Here is a 25,537-nt window from a genome sequence, read left to right as displayed (position 1 = left end):
CCGGCGGGAGACCCAAGCACTGAGCTGGTAACCACTTCGTCGCCGAGGTGCTCTGCAGAGAGGCCGGGCCCGGAACAACGGGCACTTCCCGGTAGCCTCAACCGCACAAGAGTTATTTGCATACATATGTAAATTTACAGCTGTAACGCCCAAAATAGCCACTCACTTGCCCCATCACACCCCAGAATTCAGTAACTGCAGAGGTGAGATGCAGCCACCTCTGGGGCGCAGCACCACTGCATTAATCCCGGAGTCCAGCAGAGAGAGGTTTCCTCTATATCGTACTAGGCTTGGGGAATTCAATCTGTCGCTTCTGCCTCCCCGGAACCACGCTGCTCCCCCCTCCCCCCACTGTCCCGAGGCTGGGTGAAGAGTGATCCCTGTGCTGTGCCATCCCACAGTAGGCTAGCCCCACTCCCTGGTGCCCCTCGCATGCCTTCCCCTCCCCACCCCACTGCTGTTTGCCTTCACCCCACACCTGACAGGAAGGAGACAGGAGCCCAGCCCCTGCTGCCAAGGCTTTATTGCTGCCTCTCACAGTGTTCAGCGTCTTGCTGCTCCAACGCAGCCAGGAATGTAAACAAGGTGGAGAGAGCAGTGTCCTGCTTCTCCAGGTTTGGTCCCAGGGTGCGGGGCAGCCCTCAGGGCCCTGGGGGAAAGAGCGCCCCCAGCTGGACAGGACCCATCACTCACACATTCTGGGAACGGAGTTGCTGCCCCATCACACGGAGTGAGAGCGGATATGGACAACCCCAGTCTTAAGGCCGTGCTGGCTCCAATAACTCTCCCAGGGTCACCCTAGCCCATGAGATCCCCTGATAGACACCTCTCCTCACCTCCAAGGCAAGACCCCCAATCCCAACACCCTCCCAGCTGAGCCCCTGTGCCCTGGTGGTGGGAGTTGCCACCAGGCCCTTGACCCAGCCCCACCACTCTGACCTGTGCTGGGCCCTGAGCAGAATCTAGGCCTGCCCCCCCAGAGTTAATGAAGCAGGTCCCATTGTGAGCATGTGTTAGTGCCAGGGTGTGGGGAACCCTCCGACTGGGCCTCAATCGCTGGGGTCCGTGTGCCAGGGCTGATCAGGACCGCAGACAATGAGGCGTGGTCCCTGCACCATCTCCAGCTCAGGCACAGCCCCCAGCCTCCTGGGAGGAGAGGGAGGCGGAAGAGAGCGAGCGGCTGTGGGGCAGGCTGCCCCCCAGCACCCGCCACTGGAAGATGCTGGTGTCCTTGCCCCCCAGTGATACCAGGTGGCTGTCATCATTCGTGAAGCGCACATTAGTCACATGGCTCCCATGGCCCCCATACATGTGGCTGGGCGCCTGCAGGAGAGAACGAAGGAGTGGGGTAAGGTGTGGAGGCTGCTAATAGCCTCTCATCCCACCCAGCAGCTCCGGAGTGTTCCCCTAGCTGTGCCCCAGGCCCTCGGGCACTGACACTACCCCCACGACCTCCCAGAACCACCCTGATACCCCCATTGGGACCCCCCACCCCACGCAGAACCCAGAGGGACACCCCATTCCCTTGCCCAAGATCTCCCAGGCCCCTGGGATGTCCCCGCTCCCCAGAGGCCCAGTTCCCTGCCCAAGACTGAGCCAATGGGCAGAGGGGCAGACAAATTCCCTAGGTCATCCTCCCCTCCTCTCCTCGGGCAGGGTGCCAGGGCTTGCACCCACCTGTCCTGCCAGGCTCACCTTGGCCCTGGCACAGGGGTACTGGAACAGATGCACTTTGCAGAAGTCATCTGCCACTGCGACGACACGCTCCTTGTGGGAGCGGCACAGGGAGTTGATATCAGTGCCGTCCGAGCCGTCCGGCCACACGCCTGCGGGGCGGAATCCCAACGGCGTGGTAGGTCAGCGCCCCGTCCTGACCGTGACGTTCAGAGCCCCGACGGCTACACCCTTCTCCCTCCCATCTCCCTGGGACCCCCCTGCCCCATTACTGGCCTTGCCGCCCCCCCACCCACCTCATGGTCCCCAACTCTCACCAAAGACATGGAAGCCCAGCACGCAGGTGTATGACGCCCACTCCCGGTCGCGGCTCTCAAAGCGATTCCTCAGCAGCTTGCAGCCGCCAGTCACGTCCCCTGCAAACGGGGCGGAGACACATAAGGTCAGGGTCCCACTGCAGCGCCCGGCACCGCCACGAGGGCACCGCTCCCAGCCCCTCCCCACAGGGGACGACACACGCCCCGGTCCCCGGGCACCGGAAGCGCCTCCCCGCGTGACAGATGCCTATGGCAAGGCACAAGGAGGGCCACGCGTGGCCAGATGCCAGGGCAACGGGCTCCTGAGCATCCCCTTTCCCTGCACTCACAGTAGAGGATCTCATAATCGCCCGAGTTGGACATGATGAATTTGCTGTCCTTGGACCAGTCCAGGTGGGTGATGAAGCTGGAGTGGCCCTGGGGAGATGGGGAAGAGCACCAAGTCTGCTCAACGCCCCTCCACCTGAGCCCCAGGCACCTCCGCAGCCGGCCGCCCAAAGGCCTGGAATCACACACTCAGCCACTTCCAGGCCCTCTCCTTTTCCCTCCCCCACCCTGGGGCTGGTGACCCCCTCCCATCCCCGGAGCCCCGATATGCCCAGTGCCCTGGCAGCCCTGCTGCCCTCCCGCCCCCGCAAGCCAGCAGCACCCCCTCACCGTGCAGCGGCCGAAGCGGCTGTACTTGCGTTCCCCCTCCCCCACGCTGTAGATGTAGATGAAGTTGTCGTGGGAGCCGATGGCCAGGAACTCGCCGTCTGCCGGGGGGAGAAGAGACAGCTGGGAAGTGGCCCCCTGGAGCCTGGCTGTGCCGAAGGGGACAGAGGAGGGGGTGCAAACACAGCTCCAAGGGACGGGGAGGAACTTGCTGTCTCAGCACGGTGCGAGCTGGGGTGGGCCAGGGGACGCGGAGCAGGGGGGGCGGGAATAGGGGCTGGAGGGAGGAACCTGGGCCGGCTGGGGAAGGGAGCGAGGCAGAGAAGTGTGGGGGTCTGACCTGGTGAGTAGCGCACCACCGAGAGCTGCTCATTCCCATCCGAGCCCCCCGCCAGCACCTGCCGTGTCTCTGTGTCCAGCACCAGCCACCTGGGGGCACAAGGGGGGGGGTCAGAGCTCCTGTGGCACCAGACGAGGAGAGCCAGAGAGCAGGGGTGGGGGGATCCGACCCTGGGGGCAAACTCAGTGACCCCCTCACCCCAGCAGGGCCAGACTGGGGGACCAGGAGGCACAGCCTGAGTGCCCAGCGCTGCCAGCAGAGCCCCCATAGCCCCCAGCCCCCAGCTGCGCTTCCAGTGGGTGGGAAGGGCTCCCCGACTGCCCTGCAGGGGCCAGAACCAGAGCAACGTTGGGGGTGGGGAGTTACCGTCCAGTGTTGAGTCCTACAGCCACCACCCGGCCACTGGGGTGGAAATCAGCACAGAGCCCGACCTCCTGTGGGGGAAAGACACCTGTGAGGGCCTTGGCCTCCCTCCCACCTCAGGGCAGGCTCCAGGCCACTGCATCCTCCCACCCGCCCTGGGCAGTACCTCCAGGGTGAGGCTCCAGGCCACCATGGCCTCCCCCGCCCCCCCCAGTGGTACCTCCAGGTCACCATGAGGCCCCCACCCACCCCCCTGTGGCTCCTCCAGTCCATGGGCTCCCCCGCCCCCCCGGCGGTACCTCCAACGTGAGGCTCCAGGCCGCCGTGTGCTCCCCGCTGTCCCACATGCAGACCTGCCTGTCGTGCCCGCAGGTGAGGAAGAGGCTCCGTGAAGGGTGGGTGGCCAAGCCCCACAGCTCGTCCGTGTGACCCTGCAACAGGGAGAGCCTGATGGGGGCAGGCGAGGGCCTAGCTCACCCCGCTGCACACTGCTCCCCAGGTCCCCCATCCTCTGGGACCCCCACCCCACCCATTTTTGTTCCCCTGGCTGCAAAACAGGCCCTCGCTCTGCCGCGCCCCCAGCGCCCTCTTCCCAAGCCCTCCACTGCCCCACGGTCCCTGGAGGGCAGGGCCCCCGCTCCATGCTCACCTGGATGATGGGCGTGAAGCCGGCTGCCAGGCTGCCCCTGAGCAGAGCGTTGCGCGTCGTCCCAACCAGCAGCTCGTCCCCAGGGCCCTCAGCAATGGTGCGCACAGCCCCAAACTGCTCGGGGATCTGGGGCACAAGGGGCTGCCTCAGCAGGAGCCAGGGATCCCTCAGCCTGACCCCCGTGGCTGCTACAGGCCCCTTCCCCTCCTGGCCATCCCCGCTGCCTGCCACACCCCAAACACTCCCCGTTCCTACAGTCCCCCAGCGAGGCCCCACAGCAACACCCAACACTCTTTGCCTGAGCCTGTCCTTTGCCCCCCCTCGCCCATTACAACCCCCTCAGGGATCCCTCCTGCTCCTTGCCCCCCCCCACAGGTACCCCCTGCTACAGACCCCTCCCCAAAGCCACAGAAACCCCCTGCCCAGTGCCCACCCGTGCAGGTTCCCCACCTCTGCCCATTGCAGACCCATCACTGACTGGCTGGACACCCCCAGCCAGCCCCCTCAGCCCCCATCTTCTCCCACTGCAGCTGCCTCCCCAATCCCCCAAACCTCCCCTGCCCGTCCCAGCTCGACCCTGCCAGGCACTCCCTGCCCAGTGCCCACCGCTGGCGGCCCCCACCAACCCTCCCAACACCCCCTGCCCAGCCCCCTCAGGTCCCTCACCCAGGGCCGCCCCCTACCCCGCCCCCAAACACCTCCACCCCCTACAGATCCCCCAGTCTGTCACTGTACCCCCATGGACCCCCCACCCGACCCCCGCCCTCACCCACTGCCACTCCCTCCCCCTCTCCATTCTACAGCTCCCTCCGAAACCCCCCCGTCAGCCCCACTCACTAGTGCCCCCTTATTGGCCCTGAAACACCCCCTGCCCACGCCCACCCCCCAGCCCCCTACAGAGCCTTCCCCACCCCTAAACACCTCCCCCCTGCTGCCCACTGACCCAGCAGGCAAATCCCCAGCACACACCCCGACCCCCCACAGAGCTCTCTCTGCCCATCCCCCCACTAACCCCACCTCCCACAATCCCCCCCCGGGATCCCTCTTGCTCAACCTCACCCCATGCAGATCCCCTCCCCCCTGCCGCCTCGCCCCTGCTTTGGATCAGAGCCCCCCAGGTTCCCTCCCCCGCATGCCCTCCCCCTTCCCCCTCACCTCCACTTCCTGCAGCAGGACCAGGCTGGGGCTCCAGTGCACAAGGCGCCGGTCCTTCCCGCCCCCGCTGAGCACCGAGCCGCTGCGCCGCAGGCAGAGCGAGAAGATGCTGCCTTCGTGGGCCCGGGTCTGGCGCCCAATTTGGTAGGTCTCTGCAAGCGGGGGCGGGGGGGGGTCATTGCTGGGCCCTCTTTCCACACCCTGAGCCCAGGTGGATCCAGCATCCCCTCCTCCCCCCCATCCCGAGATCCCTGCATCCCACTCAGCATCCACACTCGTCCCGGGGGGGATGCCAGTGCCAGGTTCCCTTCACTGCACCTCCTGCCACCGCGGGCTCCCTCCCCCCAGCTCAGGGGTCTGTGCAGGCCTCCCTTAGCCCAGGGGACCTCCCCCTCAGCCCAGGGATCCCTGCCCCACTAGCTCCAGAGGTCCATGCTGGTCCTCCTCAGCCCAGGAGTCCTTCCCCCCAGCCACGGGGGCAGGGGGGACACTGTGCCAGCCTCCCTCAGGCTACGAGGGTTGCCAGCCCGCCAGGATTCTCCCAGGATCTCCAGAAATTAGAGGCTAATAGCTAGTAGAAGGTTAGGGCTGTGCTGAAAGCCCCAGGAATACGTCCACCCACCTGGGAAACCTGCAGGCCCCAGCCCTGTGCAGACACCCGCCCCCGGCACCTTTGGCGCCCTTGCCCAGCGTGCGGATGTCGGCGGCCGTGCGCGCCCAGGTCAGGATGTTCCCCTCCGAGTCCCCAGTCAGCACATCCCCACTGGCATCGAACACAAAGCACTGGATGAACTTGGGCTTCTTGTACTTCTGGAAATGGGGAAGAGGGAAGCGAATCGTGAGGGGCGGCCCTGGCAGGGCTGAGACCAGCCCCCCTTCCCCAGCCAGGCCCCTTCCCAGGCTGGGCCGAGCGCTGCCCTCCGCAGCCCCTCACCCCGAAGATGCCCTGCTTCTTGCTCAGGGTGCTGCCGCTCCAGGTCCAGAAGTAGACGTGGGACTTCCCGCTGGTGATGAAGTTGCTGCTGTCCAGTGGGTTGAACTCCACTGTGAACACGGACTCGTTGGTGGTCTGGAGAGGGGAGATGGGACGGGGCAGCCTCAGGGGCAAGGCCAGAAGCGCAGCGAGACGGGGTGGGGATGGGAACATCCCGGGATTGCTCCTTTCCCACCAGTGGATGGCACTGGGCAGCAGGAGCAGGGAAGCCTCAGGACTTGGGGGGTCCTTAGCTGGGATCTTGGGGGCTCCTTCACCCCAGGGGCGTCCTCCCGCTGCAGCCAGCCGCATCCCCAGCAGAGCGGGACGGATGCACAGTGCAGCCTCAGGGCAGCCTGGCCCAGGTTTGCTGCATTGGGAGGGGCAGCCCGGTGACTTCAGCTCCTCAAATATTCACAGGCTGCCATGGAGATGGCACCCAAAAAGCAGGAGCCGCACCGGCTGTCCCCCATCACAGCGTCACCCAGAGAAGGGGAATGGGGGCTGCAGCCCAAACGCCCGGAGGCTCTTCCTGACTCAGAGAAGGGAGCGGCTCGTGTGACTGCAGGGCCGGGGGTGGGGAGTCAGGACTCCTGGGTTCACAAAACCATGAGACCAGCCAGCCTGGGTCAGAGCAAAGGTCCATCTAGTCCTGTACCCTCTGTTTTAACAGTTGCCGGTGCCGGGTGCCCCAGGGAATGAACAGAACAGGCCATCATCAAGTGAATCTGTCACCCATTCCCCACTTCTGACAAACAGTGGCTAGGGCGCCCTCCCGGCCCGTCCTGGCTAACAGCCGTTGGTGGATCAATCCCCCAGCAATGTATCCAGTTCTTCTGTGTGCCACTGGTAGGGTCTTGGACTTCACAACCTGCTCTGGCGAGGAGTTCCACAGATTGAGGATGCATTGCGCGAGGAAGTACTTCCTGGTGGTAGTTTTAAACCTGCCGCCCATTAATTTCACTTGGTGGCCCCTGGCCCTTGCATTACGAGGAGGAAATCACTTTTCTGTACACTCGTCCCTCACTTCACGAGAACAGCTGGGTCCCACCTTTCTGCTCGTAGGCAGAAACCCACCAGAGGGACGCTGCATTCCTATTCAACTGCAGGGGAAAGTCTCTGATTAGGTCTGAGGGCTCCCAATTGCGGGGAGCAGTGGCAGCAGGTGGTGCTTTTGAAAGGTGAGTGAACCTTGGGCTGGGGAGGGTTCAAGGCTGGGGGTAGTTTAGGGCTGTGGGGAGAGAGGGCTCAAATCTGGTGGTGGGTCGGGGGTTGGGCTATCTGGCTGCGGGCCGATAAGGGGGTCTGGCTGCTGCGGTTTGTGGCTGCGGGGCCGGTGGGGGTCTGGCTGCAGGAGTTACAGGCACTGGGGGGGTCTGGCCGCGGGGGTAAGGGTGTCTGTGGAGCGGTACAAGTGGCTGCAGGGGGGCCTGGCCATGGGGGTTACAGCTGGGGGGCGGTCTGGCTGCAGGACCACAGGGGGCACAGGCAGCTGTCAAGTGGGACAGGCGGCTGTGGGGGTTGCAGGGGGCTCTGGCTGCGGGGGTTACAGGCAGCGTGGAGCATTCTGGCTGTGGGGGGGGTCTGGCTGCAGGGGTTACAGGCGGTGGGGGGGGTCTGGCTGCAGGGGTTACAGGCACTGGGGGGGTCTGGCTGTGGGGGTAAGGGTGTCTGTGGAGTGGTACAAGCGGCTGCAGGGGGGCCTGGCCATGGGGGTTACAGCTGGGGGGTGGTCTGGCTGCAGGACCACAGGGGGCACAGGCAGCTGTCAAGCGGGACAGGTGGCTGCGGGGGTTACAGGCAGCGGGGGGGGTCTGGCTGCGGGGGGTACAGGCAGCGTGGAGCATTCTGGCTGTGGGGGGGGTCTGGCTGCAGGGGGGTACAGGTTGCGGGGTTTCTGGCCTTGGGGTCACAGGGTGTACAGGTGGTGCAGAGCATTCTGGCTGCGGGGGGGTCTGGCCGTGGGGGTACAGGCAGTGCGGAGCAGTCTGGTCGTGGGGGGGTCTGGCTGTGCGGGGTACAGGTGGCAAGAGGGGTCTGGCCTCGGGGCCGCCGGGGGTACAGGTGGTGCAGAGCATTCTGGCTGTGGGGGGTGTGTCTGGCCGCAGGGCCAACAGGGCGTCAAGCTGCTGCGGTTTGGGGCTGTGGGGCTGCGGGGAGAGCAGGAAGCTGTGGGGTGTCAGGCTGCGGCGCCAGCAGGGGCTATGGCTGCAGCGGTTGGGGCTGCGGGGCTGGCGAGGGGGTCAGATTAGGGGGGTTGGAGCAGGGGGAAGGGGGGAAGGCTCGTATGAGTGGGGGAAGTTCACTCACAGAGTGAACTAGGGTAGGTAAGTGTGTCCCTCGTTTAAGCGAGCACTCGAAAGTGAAGTACTCGTTTAACGCGGGACGAGTATATTCACTTCGTCCTCATCAGTCATAACTTTATAGATCTCTCTCGTACCTCTTTCCTAAGCTGAAAAGTCCCAGACTTAATCACAGAGCAGCTGGTCCATACCCCAGTCATTTCTGCTGCTTCTCCGAACTTTTCCCAAAGCCAAGAGAGCATTTTGAGATGAGGTGACCACTTCCGTGCACGGAAGTCAAGATGTGGACATACAATGGATTTATACACAGGCAATAAGAGATTGTCTGTCTTATCCTCCAGCCCTTTCCTAGTGGTTCCTAGCCTTCTGTTTGCTCTTTTTTAACTGCTGCTGCACATTGAGGTGATGTTTTCAGAGAACTATCCACAGTGACTCCAGGAGCTCTCTCTCTGGAGTGGTAACTGCTAATTTTGTCCCCACCATTTTACATAGCTGGGGTTGTATATAGTACACTTGGGATTATGGTTTCCAATATGCGTTGTTTTTTCACTTATCAACATTAGAATTCATCTGCCACATTGTGGCCCAGCCACCTTAGTTTTGTGAGATCCCTTTGAAGCTCTTTATAGACTAACAGATATTTGGAGCACGAGCTTTCGTGGGCAAAGACCCACTTCATCAGATGCAAGACGCTTCGTCTTTGCCCACAAAAGTTTATGCTCCAAAATACCTGTTAGTCTATAAGGTGCCACAGGACTTCTCATTGTTTTTCTGAGGATACAGACTAACATGGCTACCCCTCCGATACGTCGAAGCTCTTCTCAGTTGACCTCGGACTTCACTACCTTGAGCAGTCTTACATCACCTGCAAATTTTGCCACCTCACTTTTTAGCCCTTTCTCCAGATCATTTATGAATATGTTGAACAGGATGGGTCCCAGTATGGACCCCTGGGTGACACCAGTAGTTACTTTTCTCCATTTGGAAAACCGACCATTTATTCCTACCCTTTGTTTCCTACCTTTTAACCAGTTACTGATCCATGAGAAGACCTTCCCACTTATCCCATGACAGCTTCCTTTGCTTAAGAGCCTTTGGAGGAGGACCTTGTCAAAGGCCTTCTGGCATCTAAGTATCAGAGGGGTAGCTGAGTTAATCTGTATATTCAAAAACAACAAGAGTCCTGTGGCACCTTATAGACTAACAGATATTTTGGAGCATAAGCTTTTGTGGGCAAAGACCCGCTTCATCAGATGCATGGAAATCTGAGTACACTATATCCACTGGATCCTGCTTATCCACATGGTTGTTGACCCCCCTCCAAGTATTCTAGTAGATCGGTGAGGCGTGATTTCCCATTACAAAATCCATGTTGACTTTCACCAAACAAATCATGTTCCTCTGTGTCTCTGACAATTCTGTTCTTTTAGTTTCAACCTATTTGCCCTGCACTGAAGTTCTCTTCCCTGTGGTTCTCCCCCCAACACCCGGCTCCCACTTGCAATGCTGATGCTGGCTCACCTTAATCTCGGCCTGCTTGGTGCCACGGGCCCAGTCCCAAACAGACAGCATGTGCTCGTTGGAGTCATCCACGACGCACAGATAGGTCCCCTGGTCCTGTGGATGGCAGCCAGGAAGAACAGTTGCCACTGGGAACTCCTCTAGGAGGAGCACAGGCTTGGGGTAGGGAACATGGGCACACAAGAGCCTAGGATTTATGTGGGGCTATGGGGAGGCTGGATAGGGGACACAAATTCCTCTCCCCCTCAACTGCACAGTCCAGCCGCTGGCACAGCCAGGCCTGACAGGGACCGGGGGAGAAGGGGAGCTGAGGGCACTCCAGCAGGAGTCACCTCTACCAGGCTGTCCTGAGGGAGCCCTGCCCTCAGGGCAGTCCCAGAGCTCCAGCAGGACATGGATGATGTAGGGGGCAGGTGGGATCACATGCTTCTCCCCCCCACCGCTGATTTCCTGCTTGGTTTGTATGGCGCAGGCTCAGTAACACTGCTGAAGCTGGCTGGCCCCACTCTGCGCCCTCTGCCTCCACAGGCACAGGTCAATCCAAGCTGGGGTGAGGCGCTGGACCAGCGGCGGGGAGAGAGCTGAGCTGCGGGTGGGGAAGGAGAGGGCAGGGAGCCCCAGGGGGCAGGATGAGCACTTGGACTCACGGCAGTGGAGAAGGCGAGGGAGCCGACCCCCCGCTCAAAGCTGCCCAGGCCAATCTGCTGCAGGGTGAGCAGAGTGGCGGAGTCCCAGATGTGCACGAAGGGCTGCAGGGGCTGCAGGAGAGAAGCCGCATCAGAACAGGGACAGAATCAGGAGCAGGCGGGTGTCAGGGATCGGGGAACTGGACAGGGAGATGAGGCCCATGCCCAGGAGACCGGGCCCCCTGGGCCAGGATCCCGTGGTAGGTCTGAGACCCCTGCTGTCCCCACCCTGTGGGGCCAGAGCCCAGGGCACGGCAGCCCGGGTAGCTGACTCAGTGGGCCGCCCCTAATGCCCACTCAGGGGCAGCCCTGCAGGATCTGCCCTGCTCGGTGGGTACCTTGCCGTCCTTGTCCACGCCAGCAGTCTGCCCTGTGGCCACGCGCACGCGGTCGGGGTGCACGGCCAGGCTGCAGGGGAGAGATGGCAAGTGGGGGGTTATTGGCTCAGACACTCGGAGGCCACAGCCAGGGCGGAGAGCCCAGCATGGGAAACCTCCCCCCACCTGCCCTCGCTCTCCGCCTCCGGCCACACCGCAGTGGCCGCTCTCCCGCCAGGGGAGCTGGTGCCCCTCGGCTGCTCTGTAGGGTGACCCGGTCGCAGGGGCGAGGAATTGGGATGGTGGGGGCGGGGTAATAGGCATAAGTCACGGGTCAGGCCTGTCACTATGAAATCGGGACCTCTTGTCGCCCGACTGCTCTGCGTGCCCGGAACCCCCCTACCCCCGCAGCCAGGGTCCTCAGCCCCCCGCCCTGCCGGGTCCACACCCGCCCTCTGCGCGGCCCCGTTCCGCACCACCGCACGCAGTCAGTGTGGCGCAGGTAGTGGCGCTGGCTGCGGCGCTGGACGTGGTACAGCACCACCACGCAGGCGATGAAGTAAACCAGCTCCCCGGAGGCCAGCACGTACAGGTTGGAGCGGCTGTCCCGGCCGCGGTACCCATAGCTGAACGGGCCTGTCAAGGGCCAAAGGGAGGAACGGAGGGGGCCAGGACAGCCGGGCCCAGGGCTGACGAGACAGAGGGAACGGAGCGCGCAGGGGGAGGGGAGCGCAGCGCTCTCTGGGGGGCGGGCAGAGGGCACAGTGCTGCGGGGAGGGGGAGGGGCAGAGGGCGTAGTGCTGGGGGGGGGTGGGGGGGCAGAGGGTGCAGTGCTCCGTGGGGACAGGGGGGCAGAGAGCACAGTGCTGAGGGGGCAAAGCTGGGGGTGGGGGGCAGAGGGCGCAGGGCTGTGTCGGGGCGGGGAGGGGCAGAGGGCGCAGTGCTGGAGAGTGGGGGCGGGGAGGGGCAGAAGGTGCAGTGCTGGGAGGGTGGGGGGGCAGAGGGTGCAGTGTTGGGGGGGTGGAGGGGCAAGGGCGCAGTGCTGTGTCGGGGCGGGGGGGCGGAGGGTGCAGTGCTGTGTGGGGGCGGGGAGGGGGCGCAGTGTTGGGGGGTGGGGGCGGAGGGTGCAGTGCTGGGGGGTGGGGGGGCAGAGGGCGCAGTGCTGTGTCGGGGCGGGGGGGGCAGAGGGTGCAGTGCTGGGGGGGCAGAGGGCGCAGTGCTGTGTGGGGGCGGGGAGGGGCAGGGGGCGCAGTGTTGGGGGGTGGGGGGGCAGAGGGCGCAGTGCTGTGTCGGGGCGGGGGGGGCAGAGGGTGCAGTGCTGGGGGGGCAGAGGGCGCAGTGCTGTGTGGGGGCGGGGAGGGGCAGAGGGTGCAGTGCTGGGGGGTGGGGGGGCAGAGGGTGCAGTGCTGTGTCGGGGCGGGGGGGCAGAGGGCGCAGTGCTGGGGGGTGGGGGGGCAGAGGGCGCAGTGCTGTGTCGGGGCGGGGGGGGCAGAGGGTGCAGTGCTGGGGGGGCAGAGGGCGCAGTGCTGTGTGGGGGCGGGGAGGGGCAGGGGGCGCAGTGTTGGGTGGGGGCAGGGAGGCCGGCCAGGGCCCAGCTGAAGGATACACCCAGTCCAGCTGGAGGTGCTCAGCCGGCAGCTCTGAGCGCAGCTCCTCGTAGTTGGAGATGCCGGAGGGGATGTACATGGTGATGGGCCGGCCCCGCAGGAACATCTTGATGGAGAGGCCCTCTAGGGGCAACAGGGGTGGGACACAGGTTACAGCCAGAGTCCCCCCAGGCCCCACCCATGGAGCCTGCCCACAGCCACCCCCCCCCACCGGCCTGCCCCCCACCCCACCCAACCCCCTGCTCTGTCCCGTGCCCTTCCCAGCCCACAGCCCCATCCCCACTGGCACCCAGCACTGGGTCCCTCCCCCCAGGACTCTGCTACCTGGGCAGTGCCCATTGCCTGCCCCAGCAGCCTCACCAAGGTTGTAGGTCCCACGCCGAGACCCCAAGGGCCCTGCAAGGAAACAGGGAGCATCAGGAGAAGGGGGGCATGTGTGGTGGGACGGGGGAGCAGGGCAGGGAGCTGAACTCCCCACACACACCCTCACTCCCCCTGCCCAGGGCACTGGGGCCTGGGGAATGAAGCCCCCACCCACACTTCCCTGGGCTCACCTGGGCTCAGGTTAGGGTCCTTCATCCGGCTGCAAGGGAAAAGCAGAGCATCAGGGGGGATAGAGGAGTGGGCTGTGGATCTAACGGGGGGCGGGGGGAGGCAGAAGGAGCTCTGCGGAAGGAGGCTATTCTCAGTGGGGGTCCCCGCAGCAGGCAGGTGGCATGCGGGGGGCGGGGTGGGATGTGCCTCGGAGGGTTCCCAGCAAGGATCACTGTGTGCAGGACAGGGTGTGTGTGTGGGTTCCCAGCAGGGATCAGTGTGGGGTGATGGGGGAGCTTTCCGAGCTGGGATCACTGTAGGGGACAGGGTGTGAATGGGGGGGTTTCGAGCTGGGATCACTGTGGGGGACAGGGTGTGGTGGGGGGTTTCAAGCTGAGATCACCGTGCGGGACAGGGTGTGGCAGGGGTTGAGCTGGGATCACTGTGGAGGACAGGGGGTGTGTGGTGGGTTCTGAACTGGGATCACCATGGGGGGATGGGGGGCGTTCCGAGCTGGGATCACCGTGGGGCATAGTCTGTCCAGGGGGAGGAGGGAGCCGTTCCCAGCAGGGGCTCTAGCGGGGGCCGGAGGGTCCCTACTTCTCTAGGCTGCTGGAGCGCGTGAGCAGGTTGGCGGAGGATGCTGCCTTCTTGCTGAGGTGCTGCCGGGCCTTGGCCTTGTCGGGCTTGTCAGAGGAGCTGTTCCTGCGCAGGCTGGGTGCAGAGAGGGGACAGTCACAAAGGGTTAACTGGGTGCACATGGGGTCAACACGGGCCACAGCCCAGCTTCCGCAGGTTGCCCCCAGGAACAATCCTCACGCAGCCCATCTCAGACCATGGGCAGGCAGGGCCCTCTCTTCAGCAGTGCCCTGGGAATCTCCCCACCCCAGCACTGGGGAAGAGGGGGGCTGGCGGGAGAAGACACAGAATCCAGTCTGACAGCACCCCCCGCACCCCCAGGCTGCACTGGCGCATGCGGTCGGCCACATCCAACATAAGAACGGCCATATTGGGTCAGACCAAAGGTCCATCTGGCCCAGTAGCCAACAGTGGCCAGTGCCAGGTGCCCTAGAGGGGGCAGACTGAAGACAATGATCAGCTGATTTGTCTCCTGCCATCCATCTCCAGCCTCTGACAATCAGAGGCCAGGGACACCATTCCCACCCTTGGCTAATAGCCTTTTATGGACCTAACCTCCATGAATTTATCTCACTCTTCCTTAAATTCTGTTATAGTCCTACCCTTCACAGTCTCCTCTGGCAGGGAGTTCCCCAGGTTAACTATGCGCTGAGTGAAGAAGAACTTTCTTTTATTAGTTTTAAACCTGCTACCCATTAATTTCATTTGGTGTCCTCTAGTTCTTGTACTATGGGCACAAGTAAATAACTCCTCCTTATTCACCCTCTACACACCAGCCATAATTTTATATACCTCTATCATGTCCCCTGGAAAGAGAAATCAGGAGTCCAGTTTTCTCAGGCAGCTTCCTTCACTGCCCATCGTCTGGCCCCACAAACACACCTGCTCCAATCCCCAGCCCTCTGCTCTAACCACTAGACCCCATTCCCTGCCCAGAGCTGAAGCTAGAGCCCGGTGGCCCCCGCCCCCACTCACAGCTCTTTCCTGGTGCCTTTCAGGGGGACGATGGCTGACACCGGGGAGGCTGTGGCACTGCTGCTGCTGCTCCCCTCAGATGGGGGCTCCGGGGAGAGCATCTCCTCCCTGTGGGGCGGACCCTCATCTGCACTGCCCTGAAGTGGGGCGGCTGCTTCACAGTTGTGGGGCGGCTCGGAGGAGTCCTGGGGGGACCCTGCTCCCGGCTTGTCAGGAGCTGGGACTGGCTGCGCCTCTGGGGACTGGGCCAGGCCTGGTAGACCACGAGGCATCTCCAGGGCGTTCAGCTCTTCTGCCTCAGCCCCACCCCTGGGAGGGTTCCCATGGCTGGGGCTCCAGCCCCGCTTCAGGCCCAGCAGGGCCGACTCCTCCGTCTGGGTGCCAGTGCTGACGGGGGCTCCCCGCGGCTCCTGCTGGCACACGACAGCTGACGCAGGCACTGGGCTGTGAACAGAAGTACCAGAGCACTGGGTGGGAGAGCGCCCGGGGGTGACAGGCCCCTCGCGCTCCCCCGCCCCCACCTGCCCTCATGCCCCTCCAAAGGCCCCTGCCCACGCGCTCCCCAAAATACCCCCACCACCCCATCCCTCCTCATTCCCCTCTGGGGGGCAGGGCGTGGGGCCCGCCCCCCCCAGCACCTAGCTAGCACTCCCTCCCTCCCTCCCTCCCCGGCACTGACCCTGATAGCCCACGCCCCGGCCCTGTCCCAGGGGGTTGCAACAAGGAGGGGAGCTCTAAATGGTACCTGCAGCCAGCGGTGAGTGGGATCCAGGATGGCCCATGGCCCAGAGAAGAGTCCAGGAACGGCTGCGTGTCTGGGATGGCATCATTCGCTGCAGGGAAAGGCACACGTCAGCCCATAGGAGACCCCAATTCCCCAGTCCCCACTAACACCGCCCTGCCTGGAGCCCTGACTGCTCTGGCCCACTCCTACAGGTGTAACCCAGTGTGATGGAGTGGGTGTGTGTGTGTGTGTGAGGCAGGCAGAGCAGCTCACAGTGACTAAGGATGACTCCCTGGGGCTGTAACCTAAGCCAGCAGGTAACACCTCTGACCTGTACGAGAGGTAGCCGGGTTGGCCCGTGTCTTCGAGAACAAGAAGAAGTCCTGTGGCGCCTTACAGACTCACAGATATTTTGGAGCATGAGGTCTCGTGGGCAAAGACCCACTTCATCAGATGCATGAGTCGGGGGGGGCGTTTCAGAGGGTATTTAAAGAGTGGGGTCCCAGGAAAGGGAGGGTCAGAGCTGACAAGGCCTATTCAGTCTGGGTAGAAAAGGCCCATTATCAGTGCTATGTGTGAAGAGAGTTAAAAACAGGTCAGATCAGACAGGGGGATATGAGCCATTGTCAGTCTAATGAGGAGATATTTAACACCCAGGGCAGAGAAGCCACCTTTGTAAGTTGCCAGCCACTCCCAGTCTCTGCTTAATCCTTGGCTAATGGAGTCAAATTTGCAAATAAAGTGCAGCTCAGAGATTTCTCTCTCCATTTGATTTCTGAAACTTCCTTGTTTCAGGACTGCCACCCTTAAATCTGCCTCTGAGTGTCCGGGGAGACTGAAGTGTCCCCCACAGGCTCCTGTACAGGGTCTCCCACCCTGTGCTGTGGTACTTCTGTTCGCAGCCCACTGCCCACGTCAGGAGCCGTGCGCCAGCAGGAGCCGTGGGGAGAAGCGCTGCCCAGGAGCCTGTGGGGGACACTTCAGTCTCCCTGGACACTCAGAGGCAGATTTAAGGGTGGCAGTCCTGGAACAAGGAAGTTTCAGAAATCAAATGGAGAGAGAAATCTCTGAGCTGCAATTTATTTGCAAATTTGACTCCATTACGCAGAGACTGGGAGTGGCTGGCAGCTTACAAAAGGAGCTGCTCTGCCCTGGGTGTTGACATCTCCCCATTAGACTGACAATGGGCCATATCCCCCCATCTGATCGGACCTGTTTTCTCCTCTCTTCATACATAGCACTGATAATGGGCCTTTTGTACCCTGACTGAACAGACCTTGTCAGCTCTGGCCCTCCCTTTTACCGGGACCCCACTCTTTAAATACCCTCTGAAACGCCCTCCCCCCGTGTATCTGCTGAAGTGGGTCTTTGCCCACGAAAGCTTCTGCTCCAAAATATCCGTTACTCTGTCAGGTGCCACGGGACTTCTTGCTGACCTCTGACCTGAACGAAGAGCAGGGAGGAGCCGAGCTGGGGTTTGAACTGGACGCGGCAGTTAGAAGCTGGGAGAGAGAGACAGAAGGCAGCCAGCCTGGCTAGGGGGGAAGCCAGACCCCAGAGGGGCCCCCCTCGGGCTCCTCTCCCCAGGATGGGTTGGAGTGACGGTCTCTGCCGGCTGCACTGACACCTCCGTACTGGGCTGTGCCTCTGTCGACTCATAAACTTCCCATTCTACCTGCTGAGTGAGAGTCGCTCCTGCCTGCGGATGGGTGCAGAGCGTGGGGACTCCGGAACCTGGTCGCACCCGGTGCCCAGCCCATGACGCCCTCGCCCGACTCCTGCCCAGGCCCTGCCTGCCCCACCTGCCAGCAGCTGCTGTGCGAGGAGCGGGATCTGCCGGTCGTAGAGGCTGAGTCTCCGCAGGGCATCAGCCAGTGCCGATTTCACCAGCGTCAGCTCCTCCTCCTGGCTCTGCAGCCGGAGCTCCAGGCTCGCCAGCCGATCGGGGCGCAGGGCTGCGACGGTCTCATCTAGCAGGGGCGCATCAGTATCGTTAGAGCCAACCCCTGGCGGGTCCCTGCCCCCCAGGCCAGGTCCCCTGCTGTGCCCACTAGACCCCACAGCCCTCCAGAGTAGGGAGAGGACCCAGGAGTCCAGCCCCCTCCTCTAACCCTCCCTCATGGGCCAGAGACCCAAAGACCCCGCAGAGACAACCCTGAGACGGGGAAGCTGGACAGCACCTGCTCACTGGAGCCCTACAGGGAACAGCTGGCTGCCCAGGCTGAAAGGGCTGGGGGCTCCATGCAGGGCACCCTGCCCTGGAGGTTGCCCCCTGTCCCCGCGTCTAGGGCAGCCCTGAGAACAGACAATGCAGTGTGCTGCGGCCCTGGCATCCACCCCCAGCCCCAGACAGGCCCTGCTTTGTCCCCAGTGAGCTGCAGCCCAGGCCAAGCACAAAGCTGCTTTCTCCGTGGCATTTACAGCTCTGGGGTGCCAGCCTGAGAGCTCAGCCCAGCCAGAGGGGGAAGGCACCTTGGGGGGGGCAGCCTGGCACAGTGCTGGGCAGGAAAGGCCATGCACCAGAGGGGGAGGGGGAGGGGCAGGGCACACTTGGCAGGGCCAAGCACCCAGGGACCCCTCCATTTCCCTCTCAGGGCTGGGCTTGAACCCAGGAGCTCAGCCCCAGCCTGACCTGTGTTAGCCACTAGCCCCCAGCCCTGACGGCTGGGCTGGAACCCAGGCAAACTCAGCCCATCCTGCACCTGAAACCACAGGTTGCTTTGTCCAGCAGTTCCTGGCTGGAAGCCAAGCCCCCTCCCAAGGAAACCCGTTGAGTGACATTTTTGGGTGAGTTGCTCAGCTTGGCATTAACCCTTCAGGGCCCGGCACTTCCTCGCCAGCTGCAGGGGGAGGTGGAGGACTGGGTGCTGGGGAAGGGGGTTGCTGCCATATGGGTCTCCTGGCACTTCAGTCCTGTTCAGTCCTGCATCTTCTGGGCCCCTGGTGGCTTCCTCCAACACTGGTGGGTGGGAGTGGGCCGTGCCAGGGGGCTGGGGATGGAGCATGGTGGCGGTCGAAGACTTCTGGCTGGAGATATGGGGCAGATGGACCCAGCCGCCCCCACTTCTGGCTGCCACTTGCCTGGAAGAGGCCTAAGGAGAGCAGGGGCCAGGCCTGGGGGATAGATCCAAAACTTGAGGGGAAGGGGTCAGTCTGGGGATGGCTCCGGGGCAGGGGTGGAGACTAGGCCTGGAGGACCCTGGAATGAGTTGGGTGCTTCCCTCCACCAGCAGCACATGTGTTTACACAGGCCATACGCTGGGCCCAGCTTGGGTTTGGTGCCATCAACAGGACACACACGGACACACACACACACGCACGCACGCACGCTGCACAACATGAACCACAGCAGGGACTGGCTGGAGCCATGATGGGGCCAGAGGGGCCTGTTAGTTCTTGCACCCAAGCTGGGCAGCCCCAGCTAGAGAGAGGCCCCCATCTCCTCCCACCCCCTCAGGACCCAGACCCCTGCCCCCGCACCTTGTTCACACAAGGAGGGAGGGAGACCGGGGCAGGGTTGGGAGAGCAGCCTGAGGCCAATATGGATGAGACCTTCGGCGGCAGCGTGGGCTGCTCCCCAGCACAGCAGGGACCTTGACACTCCCAGCCAGACCAGCCTAGGCCAAGAGTCCCACGAGATCAGTGACCAGATGGCAGGGGAGCCTGGTAGACATGGGGGAGGGGTGCAGACAGACACCACCTGAACTCCCACCTCTGCTCCCCCAGTTCTGACCTGGCACCCTTCCGCATGGCTCTGGGCTGGGCTGCTTCAGCTCTGGCTGTTGCAATATCTGACCCGCAGCAGCGGCCTTCAGGGCAGACAAGAAGCCCCGATTCTTGGGGGAGGAGGACTCCCAGGATGCCATAGGGCAAAGGGCCACCTGGCCCACTGCAGCTGCTGCCAGCCCGCCCAGCGGTGAAAGCAGCCCACTCTGCAGTTAAGGGACTCGACTGGGAGCCTGGATGCCAGACAGCCCCAGCTTGGGGGGGCAGGGCACTTTGGCTTGCGGGAGGGGCACTAGAAACCAGGACTCGGGTTTATTCCCTGCTCCACGTCTTGTCCCTAGGAATCTTTCTGGGCCTCAGTTCCCCCATCTGTGAAATGGATAAAGCCATGGCAGGTCGTGGGACTGCCACTGTGAAGAGAAGGGGTACGTGGAACAGGGACTGCGGCAGGTTGGGGTATGGGGAGGCAGAGATATTGGGGACCCCAAGGCACGAATTTCACTCTCTCCTGGGAAAAGCCTCCCACTCCTGCCTCCCAAAACATACACCCCCACAACCACCCACCCACCCCTGCCTTCCCACACACCCCCACCCCCTTACACCCACCCCTTACACCCACACACCCACCCCCTCCTGCACACCCCACCCCCATACACACCTTCCTGCACACCCACCTTCTCACCCATCATCCCCCCTCCCCACCCCCCAGCACTCTGCTCACACTCCCCCTCCACACACAGCGCCCCCCACACCCCCCGGGCAAAGGATCGCCCATCCCCCCCGAGCGCCCTCCAGCCCCCCGACACCCCCATCCCCCTCAAGCACACAGCGACGCGGCTGCCCCCTGCACACACCCCTCCCCCCGGCCCGGCCCGGCCCGGCCATCACCCCGCCGCGGAGCCCCCCCACAACCAGAACAGCGCCCCGTCCCCTCCGGTCCCTGTCCCGCAGCGGGCCCCGGGCGCCACCCGGGCCCCAGGTGGTGCGGAGCGCGGGCAGCTCGGCTCGGCCCGGCCCGGCCCGCAGCCCCTTGGCCGGGCCCCCGCACTCACCCGCGGGGCTGTGGTTCGCGCCCCGATCCATCGCGCCGCGGGCCATGCGCCCCTGGCGCCCCGACTCGCCGCGTGAGCGCCGGGGAGGCAGCGAGCGCTGGGGCCGCGGCTCCCCACCCCAGGAAGCGGCGCGCCGTGTCATTTCCCCTCCGCGGCTGGGCCCGATCCGGAGTGACTCCGGATTGGGAAGGCGCCGGGCCGGGCCCGGCTCGGGACAGGGAGGGAGGGAGGTTTACGCGTCGTCTGCCCTGCGCCACTCCAGCCACGAAGCCGGAGGCGAGAGCTGTGGGCCAGGGCCCCGGTGCCTGGGGGGGAACGGGCGGGACCCAGGAGTCCTGCGCTCGGCGCCACGCCATGCCCGGAGCGGAGACGAGAATCCGGGAGTCCCAACCCCCCCCACCCCCGGCACTCACACAGACCCGCCCCCCACTCAGAGCCAGAACCCAGGAGTCCTAGCCCCCAACCCCCCCCCACCCCCGGCACTCACACAGACCCGCCCCCCACTCAGAGCCAGAACCCAGGAGTCCTAGCCCCCAACCCCCCCCACCCCCGGCACTCACACAGACCCGCCCCCCACTCAGAGCCAGAACCCAGGAGTCCTAGCCCCCAACCCCCCCCCCCCGGCACTCACACAGACCCGCCCCCCACTCACAGCCGGAACCCAAGAGTCCTAGCCCCCAACCCCCCCGCCCCCCACTCAGAGCCAGAACCCAGGAGTCATAGCCCCCAACCCCCCCCACCCCCGGCACTCACACAGACCCGCCCCCCAACTCAGAGCCAGAACCCAGGAGTCCTAGCCCCCAACACCCCTACCCCCGACTCAGAGCCAGAACCCAGGAGTCCTAACCCCCAACCGGCAATCACACAGACCCACCTCCCTGCCAGAGCCCAGAAGTCCTACCCCCCAAACCCCTGCCCACTCGAGCCCAGAACCCAGGCGTCCAAGCCCCCCCCACTGGCACTCACACAGAGCTGCCCCCCCAGAGCCAGAACCCAGGAGTCCTAGTCCCCAACCCTCCCCCCACTGGCACTCATACGGGCCCAGAGCCCAGGAGTCCTAGCACCCAAAACCCCCCCAACCCCAGCACTTGCAGATACCTGCCCCCCCATCAGAGCCAGAGCCCAGAACCCCTGTCCCTCACACTGGCACTCACACAGACCTGCTCCCCCCCACCGAGCCAGAACCCAGGAGTCCTAGCCCCCTGCCCCCACTGTCACACAAACTAGGACAGAACCCAGGAGTTCTGGCTCCCAGCGCCTCCAGACCCTAGATCTCGCTCCCAGAGGCTGGGATTAAAGTTAGGCTCCCGGCTGCTCCCGAACCCATTCCCACTGTGCACATTGTAAGTACTAACCAGGTACCACTCCCCTCCCCCAGCTGGGAAATAACCTGAGTCCAGGTCCCCACATCCCACTCTAACCACTCGACCCTACTCCCTTCCACCCCCCTGGGCCCAGGATAAGATCCCAGGAGCACTTGCCAGTGTGAGAGGTGACTGGCTGGGAGGAAGGCCCCCGCATATGGGATGCAATGGATCTGCTTAGCATGGACAGTGAAGGGGACTGTGTCCCAGCCCTCTCGGGATCAGAGGAGCCAAGGACTGGGGGCAGTGGCAGGGCTAGCCCACTGGGGGCCCCAGGCACGAGTACCCCCCACCCACTGAAACAGACATAAGGTTCTTATAATAAAAACCATATAGGGGGCCTCCTTGAGCTGCTCTGGGCCCTAAGCATTTGTTTAGTCTGCTTATGCCTCTGGCCGCCAGAGACATCTGTTGGTGGCTCTGTCATGGAGCTGCGAGCAGAGGCTTGCACCTGGTGAGGTTCACCCCATCCCCAACACCGACCCCTTCTGCAGCATGAGGGGGACCCTGGCACACGCCTACCTCAAGTGCGCTAGGTCGCAGTCCCTGTTCCGGCTCCTCCAGAACCTCCCCTGGAGGTTCTGCACTTTCCCCCTCACCTTTTTATTTACATGCACCCCATCCACAGCCCCACAAAGTCATGAGACCTCCTCTTCAGCCTCCTTCTGCCCCAAGAGGAGGAGGCTGGACGAGGGGGTGCTCTGCAACTGTGGGGCCTACTTCCGCTTCTCCTCATCCCATGGGACTGAGAGGTCCTCTCGGTGGTGTCCGCTGGCTCCCCGGATAGCTTTCTGGAGGAGTGGGTGCTGTCGGTGGTTCCCCGCTCTGCGGCCCCCCAAGATGGGGTTTTTCATTAGTTGTCCCACAGCATCAGTTGTTACTTGGGTCTGGTGGTCCCTCCCGCAAGGCTGGCACCTGCCCACTTCCCAGGTTTCCAGATTGTGCTTATGCCGAGTGCTGGCGCTGGCTGGAGGGCAGAGTCTGTGTGTGGAGTATCTGGAGCTGCTGGTTTGTGCTGGGGCTGCCAGGGCCTGGTCCTCGGCTGGGAGCTCTGAAGAGGCTGGTCTGGAGCCAGGCTGGGCGGGTGGAAAGTCCTGGCCCCAAGTGAGTGGCTCTTGTTTTCCTTGGCCCCCACACCACTGAGGTTGCATTGCTAGGACACCAGGTCACCCAGCCTGGTCCAAGGGCCATGGGTTAGAGTGGGTAGAAAAGTCAGCCAGCTACACCCAGCAGGCTCAGGAGCACTACAGCTGGGATGCGCAGTCATAGGCCCTGCTCCACGGCATCCATGATCCAGGGCACTGACCTATTCCCACCTCAGGCGGTAGTGGCAGGGTTCTCACCACAGGGAGTTCTGCAGCCCACAACGCTAACAGCAGGATTCACAGTCCCAACCCATCCCTCGCCTACCGGGATCTACCACCACCAGGATTCACTGGGGAACCCTCAGCTTCCTTCAGTGGGCTCTGGGCCCCAGGGCAGTGGCTCTCAGCCTTTCCATACACTGTCTCCCTTTTCAGAGTCTGCTTTGTCTTGTATCGGAGGGGTCGCCGTGTTAGTCTGGATCTGTAACAGCAACAAAGGGTCCTGTGGCACCTTATAGACTAACAGAAAAGTTTTGAGCATGAGCTTTCGTGAGCACAGACTCACTTCTTCAGATGCTGGTCTTGGAAATCTGCAGGGCCAGGTATAAATAAGCCTTGTTATCCCCACCCTTGCTCTGGCTTATTTATACCTGGCCCTGCAGATTTCCAAGACCAGCATCTGATGAAGTGAGTCTGTGCTCACAAAAGCTCATGCTCAAAACTTTTCTGTTAGTCTATAAGGTGCCACAGGACCCTTCGTTGCTGCTTTGTCTTGGGCACCCTCGGGTTTCACCTCACTTAAAACTACCTGCTTCTAAAATCAGACAAAAGGGCCAGAGCACACAGTGACTGAGACTGCGCTGACGTGCACACTCGTACCAGCATCTCCTGCATATTTGAGAGAATTTGTCTGTTTGTCTGTCTGTCCAAGAACTCCTAAATGCTAAGGCCAGGACCACCACATCCAGTGTGCAGCTTCCTCTAATCAGAACAAAACAAACCAGCAGTCATGTAGCACTTTAAAACCTACTGTAGCCCCTTTTCGTCTTGAAGGATGGTGGTTAGCAGTGGTGGTGAGGACCTATGAGCAGTAATTTATTAGGTGATGAGCTTCCGGGGGACTTCTTCAGATCTACAGCATTTCCAGTTCAGACTCAATTCTATAGTACAGAGGTCCAAAAAAAATCACAATAAAAGCTGACAAATCAACTACATGGAACTGAAGGGGGCGAGTGAGGGGTGCGGGATGTCAAGTGTTTTGCCTGAGATAATTACATACATCAAAGGAAGGGAAGCAGTCCTTGTAATATGCAAGATAATTTCTGTCCCTGTTCATACCAAGCGTTAATGTGTCAAATCTGAGTATGAAGCCCAGTTCAAAAATCTCCCTATGTAATCTGCTTTTAAAGTCTCTTTGTTGTAGGATGCATATTCTCAGGTCTTTAATGGAGTGCACTTATTAGAAAACCTTATACCCAAAGACACCGGAGATGCAACCTTGGTGTCTGGCTGATTCTTGCGTAGTTTCTGGGCTGAAGCAAATGCAACGGCCATGTCTTTCTAGAGGAGGATGGCTAACATATGCTGACTAGTGGATTACATCTGCAGTAGCTTGCAGTAAGCTTCTAGGTGGAGTTCAAAATGTTGGACAAGCTTAGTATAGAAGGGCCAAATTATGTCCTTCAAGAGAAAACTTGGCAGGAGCAAAAAATATGACAAGCTTCCCCCCAGACTCCTCTCCAAAATTTTTCCACTGGGATGGGGTTTGGTTTCCTCTGGAGAAGATGCAGTGTCTTCATCCTTCATACCCTGCCAATTTCCAGAGATCTGCATGGGTTTCAGTGGTACAAAGCCATCTGTGTAGAAGCCTATTCCCACTGCATCAGCCCTACTGTCACCTCCCCGTCATTACAGTTCCACTCTGGTTACTCTCCCCTGACCCCTTTCTCTTACAGGTGAGGGCTACGCTGCAGACCTCGGTCTCTCAGAAGAGGTCAAAGTCACCTAGGAACACTTCCAGGAAACTGAAAGCGTTCTGCCAACATCCCTGTCTTCCTCATTCCACAAGGAAGAAGGGACATCTCGGCAGAGGGGGCTTCCTGACATTTGGCCCCATGTGGACAAGCCGCACGTCGGGAAAGCCTCTGCCGGCAGAGATGATGGAAAAAGGTACACAAATACGGTGCACAATTTGTGTATCTTTTGCCAACATTTCCCCATAGTTTAGACATAGCCTTAGACTAGTGCATAGCAGGGAGGGGTGCTTGGAAAGAGTTATATTTCTGAGTATTCCCTATATGGCATTGGAGAGGGAATACATAGTGCGGTGAGAAGGTACAAATGTACAAATAACCAAAGGAGTAAAGAAAACTCTCAAGGAGGGTTGCAGATCCCCTGTGTTTTTTCCCATATCTCTGGTACAGTAAAAGATATTGAGAAGGCCTCATTGAATACTTTGGAATGATTAGCTAACCAAGAGGAGCAACAATAGTAAGGCTTAATTCTCCTATAGAGCTTTTGATATATTGATCTCAAAGCTCTTTGTAATGGAGGTCAGTACAGGCTGAACCTCTCTAATCTGGCACCCTCCGAAGCTGACCAGTGCTGGATGAGAGAAGTTGCCGGGCGAGGAGAGGTCAATATTGTCTCATAGCGCTACCAATATGTCCACTGCTTACTGGGCTCTTGGAAGACATGTAGGGGTAAACTACAGCTAAACAACAGCACAGAACACCGACAGCCAGGACAGGTGTCTGGAAACAAACTTTATGGGACCCCGGGAAACTTGGCCGCACCTATGATAAGTGGTCATCCAGCTAATCAAAATCACGCCAGATTACGGGTGACACTGGATGAGAGAGGCCCAGACTGGAAAGGTT

General features: G+C 61.8%; 1 protein-coding gene across 2 annotated transcripts; it reads right to left on the bottom strand.

The window, feature by feature from the left end:
* Nucleotides 1–505: 505 nt before the first annotated feature.
* EML3 (EMAP like 3) lies at nt 506–20,592 on the bottom strand. Of its 2 annotated transcripts, XM_075004794.1 has the most exons (24): nt 20,210–20,592; nt 17,234–17,401; nt 15,453–15,540; nt 14,708–15,151; nt 13,694–13,807; nt 13,114–13,142; nt 12,920–12,955; nt 12,559–12,682; nt 11,429–11,578; nt 10,974–11,043; nt 10,597–10,707; nt 9,950–10,045; nt 6,087–6,221; nt 5,824–5,962; nt 5,153–5,304; nt 3,998–4,123; nt 3,648–3,779; nt 3,352–3,419; nt 2,986–3,074; nt 2,649–2,746; nt 2,321–2,408; nt 1,992–2,090; nt 1,696–1,826; nt 506–1,323 (listed from the first exon to the last, which is right to left on the bottom strand). In XM_075004794.1, exons 1-24 carry the CDS (start codon nt 20,349–20,351, stop codon nt 1,126–1,128), a joined length of 3,027 nt encoding a protein of 1,008 aa, XP_074860895.1. In that variant the 5' UTR covers nt 20,352–20,592; the 3' UTR covers nt 506–1,125. The 2 variants fall into 2 exon arrangements, with proteins under 2 accessions (XP_074860895.1, XP_074860896.1); XM_075004795.1 differs by lacking the exons at nt 13,694–13,807; nt 14,708–15,151; nt 15,453–15,540; nt 17,234–17,401; nt 20,210–20,592 and adding an exon at nt 13,617–13,683.
* Nucleotides 20,593–25,537: the final 4,945 nt, after the last annotated feature.

This window comes from Carettochelys insculpta, chromosome 11, assembly GCF_033958435.1.
Source record: "Carettochelys insculpta isolate YL-2023 chromosome 11, ASM3395843v1, whole genome shotgun sequence".
Classification (NCBI taxonomy): domain Eukaryota; kingdom Metazoa; phylum Chordata; order Testudines; family Carettochelyidae; genus Carettochelys; species Carettochelys insculpta.
The sequence above is the reverse complement of the archived record's forward strand: the minus strand, read 5'-3'. Positions and strand labels throughout refer to the sequence as shown.